Raw genomic sequence first — 8,687 nt, forward strand, 5'->3', positions numbered from 1 at the left:
ATCACATGATGCAATCGTACTACTAGACCAAAGCCCTAATCGAATGAATTTAAACTATAACTATAAAGAAAAATCACTATTTTTCAGAATAAGTTTCAGTGACTATTTCTATAGATATTTTGATTGAATTGACGGGGAAAAGAAAAAATAGTAATGTTTTCTTACGAAAAGAGTTTGTCACTATTTCAATGAGAAACTGTTTCCTATGTTTCATGCTTGAGTTGATTCGATATAAATTTATTTGCGGTGGGAAAAAAAATATGTTTCTACTAATGTTTAGACATTTAATTGGTACATGATGAAGTTACAAGCCCATACTAACACAATGAATCATGATTTTTCATTTTTTGGTCATGATAAGGCAAAAGAATAAGAATTGTGCAAAATGTTTGATTAATAAGATGTTGGTAAATAAATGGAAATGAATGATAGTAGTAGTACTTTTTATCTTTTTGCTCTTAATCTAGATTCGTTAATCCTCACTGGTCACCCACATTTCCAGATTGCAGAGTATTCTTTATGGGCTACACGTGACTCTTTTCTCTTTATGCTCTTTTCTTTTTCTCTCTCTCTATCTTACATATTATGAATGATTGCTATCTACAAAACCTCAGAAGTGCCAGGGAAGTATGAATATATTCTCTCATTAATTAGTATAATAACACCATCTTAATTAATCATCATTATGTTCTTAATCAAAGTATTAATATTCATTTCACATTGCAATTTTATGTTGTCACTCATTTGCATAAATGTTACTCCTTAGATACCATGTTTGCTTTGATTGTTACTTAGTATTGTATCGTTTAAATTCATTGTTAATGAAAAGACTGATTTTATGTAACGATAGATTTGGTGTGATCACGTCGTTATCTTAATATTTTCTTTCTCATTTTGTCTTTACTTATTACTTAATAATCCTATTTTTATCATTTATCTTACATTTTCATTGTAGTTCTACCCCATACTCTACTTAAGAACTACACAATCTATCTAAATATTAATTCATTGAAACGGTACAATACAACACGATATATTATGAAATAATACGTAATAACAATCAAAGGAAAGTGGAAAAGTGGAAAAAGAGGGGGAACATGGTAAGATGGTCCTCTTGGAATTTTTACTTTCCCCAATGTGGAGTTTGGGAATAACGAAATGAGTTGATTAGTGTAGAAGCAAAGGGATACAACCCTATCCATACATGGGAAAGAATTAAAAAGAAAGAAAAAGATGAAGTGTTATATACAAAAGGAAGTTGATTTCATCTTCTGAAGTCACTTGAAAGGAAAGAATTGCAAAGACTAATTTTATTAGTAGTAAAGAACTAAAAGGATAGAAAAGTTTACTCGTATTCAATGTTTATATATATTGAATTAATAATGTAACATATGTATCTTGCATATACAATTTAATCATTTAACCATAGTTATGTGTATATCTAATACTATTAGGTAACTTAATTGATCATAAGTTACTTATCTTTTCTGATTTTCACGTATTTGATGGTCAGGACTTTTTAGTACTTCTTGAATAAGAAGATTCCATTATTCTCGATTGTTAAATATGAGACCTCTGATTAAGTGTGAGTCAGACTTTTATGTATAGTGAAAGTTGGAGGCTATTATTTCATTGTTGTATAAGGCAAGATATATAGTGTACGAGTAGTGGTCCATTTAGGTGGAAAGTGGAAAGTGGGGAACACTAACATGGGGATTTTGATAATAACAAAGTTATTTTATTTTATTTTGTTTTACAAAGAAACTTGGTATTTCCTAAGCACCCTATATTTTCTTACACAAAAAGCCAGACGACCTCTACGAGAATATTTGTTCTTGCATTGGTTCAAGCATGCATTGTGATTCTTATTTTCCCTGTCTTCAATGGGATCTATACACCACTTTCAATCAACCATTAGCTTACTCTCATCCCCACATTATGTCTATTAACCCGCAAACTCTACACTAGCTTCGCTCCTGTACATAACATGTGGTATAGAAAGTTGAAATTTCCTCACCTATAATAAAAGATTTAAGTTTGAAATGTAAGAACAAAAATATTTCAAGTCAAGATTATTTTACCCCCTTAGTATGCCTATATATATCGCTCGAATCTACCCTAGTTACTTATGATATGGTACTCACTTTGAGTTTGTCTAATCTGAATTCATGAGTTCAAAATGTAAGAATAAAAATATTTCAAATCAAGAGTATTTTACCCCTTTGTATGACTATTTCGCTCGAATCTACCATAGTTATATACTCCATCCGTTTCACAAAGAGTGACCTGGTTTGATTTGGCACGGAGTTTTAGAAAATAAAAAAGACTTTTGAATCTTGTGGTCCTAAATTAAAGTTATGTCAAATGTACTAAATTGTCCTTCAATCTTGTGGCTTTAAACATGCCACGTGGAAAGCTGAAATTAAAATGTTACAAAAAATAGAAAGAGGTCATTTTTTTTTTAAACAGACTTAAAAGGAAAAAAGGTCATTCTTTTTGAAACCGATGGAATATATCATATAGTACTCACTTTGAGTCAGTCTAATCCGAATTCACGTTGAGAAATCTAATATGAATGGATAGAGAAAAAGAAATTGTACAAGTAGGTAAGAATAGTACATGTTACGTTTGCATGGGTGACATATGTGTATGGGGAAGTAGATGAGAGACTTCGAAATTTGAGCCATAAAACCCAGAAAGAGAAGGTGGATTGTGGAAGGGAAAAAAAGCTAGTACTCTAGTAGCTAAAGAGGTCCCCTTCTTATTTTTTCACCCCGTACCTTACTGTCCTGCACTAAATGAGGACCCATAATGACAGTAAAAATATGATAATGACAATAGAAAAAAGTTTGAACAGAAACCCCCCTACTACTCACCAAAAACACCTATAAATGTCACCTATAGTTTTTTTCAATTGTTCAAAAATTGCTTTAATCAGTTACGTAGTACATCACCTATAGTATAATGAAATAGACAACTCTCTTCTCCTAGTCCACTCTTCTTGGCAATTAATGCAACTTTCCCTGCCCACTCCATCATCATTTTTTTTTTGTTTTCGCTAAATTTGAATTCGCACCAAAAAATTATACGTTAAAAAGTAGTAAAGTGTTCTCCTTTATACCCAAGAAAACTCAAATTCAAAACTTGTGATTAAATATAAAGAATACTTACTACTCCACCATTCATTTATTCATACAACAACTAATGAGACAAACTACAATAAAAAAGATTCAAGTTTTTCACAAGTAAAAAAACTAATCAAGTAGAATGTCAGGGTTTTTGGCAGGGTGGTGAATAGATAAGCCTGACATAAATGAAGAGAGCAAAGTAGTGCAAGTAAAAGCATACTTGCTCTAATTAATGCAATGGCCTATGTACTGTGCATTTCTGTGAAGAAGAGAAGCAGATAAAGACATAAAATGGAAGCCAAAATTTGCTACTTTTTTCAAGATTTAGGAGTTTCCCCTTGGCTTCCATTCAAATCTAAATGAACAAAGGACAAGGTGAAAGTAATATGACAAAGCAAACAATATAACAAAAAGAAGTACTAGTAGTAGATAATTTAGGTGCTGAATTTAACTATATGTACATTACATGTAGTGCAAAAGATTGACAACAAAAGAAAAACAAAAATAAAGTAGCAAAATTTTCCCGGCTGCAAATAGTAATTTCATTTTTTTTTTGCCCTTTGTACAAAGATATTGGTACCAAATTAGGATTTTCCCCTGCATGCGCGAGCCGATAGTATAAACATTGTCCAAGCTAATTAAATCGTTGTTCTTCATCGGATTTCTACGATGAATTAGCAGCTCAGTGCCTCATATTTCATAGGAATAGCGCGATTAAACCCGGTTCCAGTTTGAGACAACAGATTCCCAACAATTGCAAGGTCTCTACAGAACACACCTTGAAATGAAGATGCATTTGTCAAGGTTGAAACCACCACTTTGCTTTCTGCCCTGCTGTTGTTACACGATGTAGTAGTGTTAACAGCAGCCTCTCGTGATGGTGTAGTATTAGCAGCACCCTCTCGTGATGGTGTAGTATTAACAGCAGCCTCTCGTGATGGTGTAGTATTAGCAGCAGCCTCTCGTGATGGTGTAGTATTAGCAGCAGCTTTTGGAGGTACTCTTAAAGTAGTATTCGACGTAGCAGCAGCCTCTACTGCTCTTCTTGATGCTGCATTGCTGATTGCTTCAGCTCGAGATTGTTGTAGTTCTTGAGTTTGCTGAACTTGTTGTTGCTGCTGCTGCTGCTGCTGCATTGCTTGTAATGCAGCTGCTGCCTTAGTTCTCTGTTTCTCAGCAGCTTCTTCATCGATGATTGTTGTCATTAATTTTGTATAACCTTTCTGGATCAATCGATACAATAGCAAGGAAGACAATTTCGCGCGATCCCTTACAGAATCAACATCCTTTTCATCCGCAAACTCACACCTCTCCACAAAACTTGTTGATTTATCAGGCTTGTGTCTTAAAGTGAGCAAAAGATGTGCTCTTTCCAATTCAGACCTTGAACAACCCCGCCTCAAACCAATCAACGCGTAGTTATCTACATTCTTCGTTTCACCAGAAGCAACTCTCTGCTTCAATTCTTGCATTTTGGCACCCAATGAACAAAGCCTCCCTGGAATCTCCCTGTATTGCACACATTGACGCTTCCATATAGGTCCAGGTAATTTCCTATCCCGTAGAATTGAATTATACAACAGTTTCAAATGTTCAAGATCGTGAAGACTGTCGGGCAAGCATCGAATAGTTTCAAACAAAGCAGCTCTAGTTCTAAGAGCATCAATGCAAGAAGGGTCCAATGCTAATGTTCGATTACAATCAGCAATCGCCTCAGCAATTCGACCAGAAGATCGATATGCTGAGGCCCTATGCACGTAACATTCAGCCAAAAACCCTTGTGGAGCCCCACGTCGACCATCCACAATTTTAGAAAAATGTCTTATAGCTTCTGAATAAAGACCAGCATCAAGAGCTGCAATTGCAGCCGTCTTTCGACGAAGCAAGAGCTTGATATGGCTGAGTAGCTGAGAAATGCTCTCCGACTCCGTTTTAGGAGGAGTCGGAGGCTGGCTATTTCCAATGCCCGGTTCACCGGAGATTGGAAATTTAGCAAATGAAAAACTATCATCCGACCAGCAAATGCTTTCGCGACGGAATGCATCGGTAGCAATGCGTTTACCGGTCTGTAAGAGTACCATTGCATCTTCCATTAGACCCAAATGGCAACAAGCTTGACCAAGAACCAAGTACCTGGAAAAACAATTAACAAATATGAAATTGAATGTGCGTTCAAGTCAACTCATTCACCATAGATTCACACTAAACAAAACAATTTCAATAAAGACATTACATTTTTCAAGGACTAGTTAATACTATAACGAAGCAAAGCAACAAAATAGATTTAACTTGAACGAAATAAACAAATTCAAGATTAGTAAAATCCTATCAAATTATAAAGACAGCTAGCTGTTATTGCGTAATATACAAGCCATTGTTACAATCAATGGAACAGAAAAATTACCTCCATTGCCCTTCTTTATCACAGTTTTTGTAGATTCCGGCCATAACTTTCTTCTTCAAATCGGAAACTGAAAAGCACTTGAACCCGGGTTCATCACGACCCGGTGACCCACTACCCGACGAAAGTAGCTTCATTCTCTCTCTCGAGAACTGTGTCGATGAATTATCCGACGACCCAGATGACGAAGTCGACGACGATGTCTCATCGACGGGCATTTTCAGACTGGGAATGTAGTCTTGTAGCATATCGGCGACGTCTTTGAATCGCCGGAGATAGAGTAAAGATCGAGCTTTTAACTCAAGGGCTAACTCAAAACGAGGTAGCAGAGCAAGAGCCGCGTCGAGAAGATTAACCGCTGAAGCAATCTCGTTGGGTTCTTGAGTAGCAATGAGAAATTTCGCATCTTTGATATATTTATCAACAATCTGTGTAATCAATCATATAAAAACTATAAATTAGCATAGACATTAAATTGGGTAAGAAAAAAGATTAGATTTTTATGATTTTTGTTGTTTACCTTTCGATTGCTTATCCACCAATGTTTCTTTTCAGAACAAGAAATAGAAGAATTAGGAGAGGCAGCCATGGTTGATGTATAATGATCAACCATTAAAATGCTTCACTTGTTGGTTTTGAGAGAAAGCTTCTCAAATACTCATTTTTTTTCCTCTTCGAAGTGAAGAGAGAGAAGAGAGAAAAGTGAAGGGGGAGAGAGAGGGAATGTAGATGTAAATAAGAGAAGAGAAATAGAAGAGAGAGAGGCTAAATACAGATTACAGAGTGCCAGCTTTGACCTGAGCAGAGAGAAAGCATTGATCCTTCTGCTTCTTCGCTGGCAAACCACCCACCCACCCCATATTCTTCTCTCTCACACCCTACGATCTGCTACCTATTTCTGAGTTAAATGTTTTTGGCTTATCATTATATTTTGTTTAAATTTGAATTCGCAATGGCAAATTTGATAATAAAAGGCAAAATTCTCTTTAATAAAGATAATTTAATATCTAGAGACTAATTTTATTGTTAGTTTCATTTGTTTTTACTCATCATATTTTGTTTTTCAAAAGTCAAACGGTATAAACTTACCATTCCAAAATATGACAAATAAAATTAAATGGAGAAAGTAGTGAAGGGAGTAACTAATTACTTCACTTTATTTATTAGATTTGACTTAACCCAAATTCAAAATACTATAACGTCCAATAATAGTTGTCCACGATTAATTCTGCAAAGTTGTTAAAAAATTATAAATAGAAGAGTTACAATATCTTGAAAAATGTAATAGATAAATAACTATAATTAATAATAATGATAAATTAGGAACTAAGTGTAAAATTATGTATTCATAAATTGCTCAAGTATTGTTCGACATTCCAAAATAATATAGTGAACAACTATTGTTAGACGGAGAGAGTAATAACCATGCTCGGAGTAGAATAAATAGACTACTTCAATTTTAACACCTTGTTTGGAGGGTTGTTATTTATTGTATTAATAGTTTAAATATTATATTTGTCTAGATGTTAACTTAAATTTTATTATATTGGTATAATTTAAGTTTTTATTTATTTATTAGATTTGACTTAACCCAAATTCAAAATACTAATAACCATGCTCTCGGAGTATAGAATAAATAGAGTACTTCAATTTTTATACCTTGTTTGAATGGTTGTTATTTATTGTATTAATAGATTAATATTATGTTCGTTTAGATTATAACTTAAATTTTATTATATTGGTATAATTTAAGTTTTTTTTTATTTATTAAATTTGACTTTACCCAAATTCAAAATACGAAAAACCATGCTCGGAGTAGAACAAATAGACTACTTCAATTTTAACACCTTGTTTGAATGATTGTTATTTATTGTATTAATAGTTTAAATATTATATTTGTCTAGATTGTAACTTAAATTTTATTATATTTGTATAATTTAAGTTTTTATTTATTTATTAGATTTGACTTAACCCAAATTCAAAATACTAATACCATGCTCGGAGTATAGAACAAATAGACTACTTCAATTTTTAACACCTTGTTTGAGCGGTTGTTATTTATTGTATTAATAGTTTAAATATTATATTTATCTAGATTGTAACTTAAATTTTATTATATTGGTATAATTTAAGTTTTTATTTATTTATTTATTAGATTTGACTTTAACCAAATTCAAAATACTAAAAACCATGCTCGGAGTAGAACAAATAGACTACTTCAATTTTAACATCTTGTTTGGATGATTGTTATTTATTGTATTAATAGTTTAAATATTATATTTGTCTCGATTGTAACTTAAATTTTATTATATTTGTATAATTTAAGTTTTTATTTATTATTAGATTTGACTTAACTCAAATTCAAAATACTAATAACCATGCTCGAAGTAGAATAAATAGACTACTTCAATTTTTATTAATATTTATTAATAAGTCATTTTCTAATAATATGTATTAATGAAGAAATAATATAAATAGAGATAAATTTATCAAATTATAATTAATTTATATTTACTTTAATAGATTTAAAGAATGGTTACAAAAAAAAATCAAAATAAATAAGATAGACGTAATATCATAAATCACGGAGAGGTCAATATTATAGAACAAAAACCTCAAAAGATCTCTAAAATTATCTCATATTTCTATTTAGGTCGAAGTTTTATTCCAAATTTTCAATTGTCTTAATATCTTTTATGTTACACTTGTACCTAAGCCAGCATTATATATTAAATTGCCGGTAGAAACTATTGTAGTAATAATTATTTGATAGAAAATATCAGACTAGTAAGTAAATTTTGAGTGGCCATTAAAAAAAATATAAAAGTGTGATAAATTTTTTTAGAAGGTTCCTAAATTGAAAGAGTATGATGGAAAAACTGGTAATTTCCGGTTTCCAGATAACAGGTAGAAAAAAAAAACATAAAATAAGATTAACAAATTATAAAAATAAATTGAGACTCTATAATCCGCTTTATTTATAACCAGAATGATATTTTATCTATGTTATTTTATCTTTTAAAACATTTTACCCTTTTAACTAAAATATGGAAAAAAGATCAGTTTATTTTAAAATAAAAAAGTATTATAATTTTTTTAATACTGACCAAATTTTCTAGCCATTTAGCACTTTCTATTTACTAATTCACCCTTTTGTT

General features: G+C 31.9%; 1 protein-coding gene across 1 annotated transcript; it reads right to left on the reverse strand.

The window, feature by feature from the left end:
- Nucleotides 1-3,733: 3,733 nt before the first annotated feature.
- On the reverse strand, nt 3,734-6,377 carry LOC125823696 (uncharacterized). The gene is made up of 4 exons (XM_049503064.1): nt 6,050-6,377; nt 5,533-5,957; nt 4,118-5,261; nt 3,734-3,997 (listed from the first exon to the last, which is right to left on the reverse strand). Exons 1-4 carry the CDS (start codon nt 6,140-6,142, stop codon nt 3,803-3,805), a joined length of 1,857 nt encoding a protein of 618 aa, XP_049359021.1. The 5' UTR covers nt 6,143-6,377; the 3' UTR covers nt 3,734-3,802.
- Between the last annotated feature and the right edge of the window lie 2,310 nt (nt 6,378-8,687).

The sequence above is a fragment of the Solanum verrucosum genome, unplaced genomic scaffold (assembly GCF_900185275.1).
Source record: "Solanum verrucosum unplaced genomic scaffold, falcon-dt-bn FXZP01000093.1, whole genome shotgun sequence".
Classification (NCBI taxonomy): domain Eukaryota; kingdom Viridiplantae; phylum Streptophyta; class Magnoliopsida; order Solanales; family Solanaceae; genus Solanum; species Solanum verrucosum.

Coding starts and splice junctions, on each gene's coding strand:
- LOC125823696 (XM_049503064.1), bottom strand. CDS start 6,142: ATGGTTGATCATTATACATCAACCATGGCTGCCTCTCCTAATTCTTCT. Junction 5,958..6,049: donor GGTGGATAAGCAATCGAAAG/GTAAACAACAAA, acceptor TTGATTACACAG/ATTGTTGATAAATATATCAA. Junction 3,998..4,117: donor CTTTAAGAGTACCTCCAAAA/GCTGCTGCTAAT, acceptor CCATCACGAGAG/GCTGCTGTTAACACTACTAC.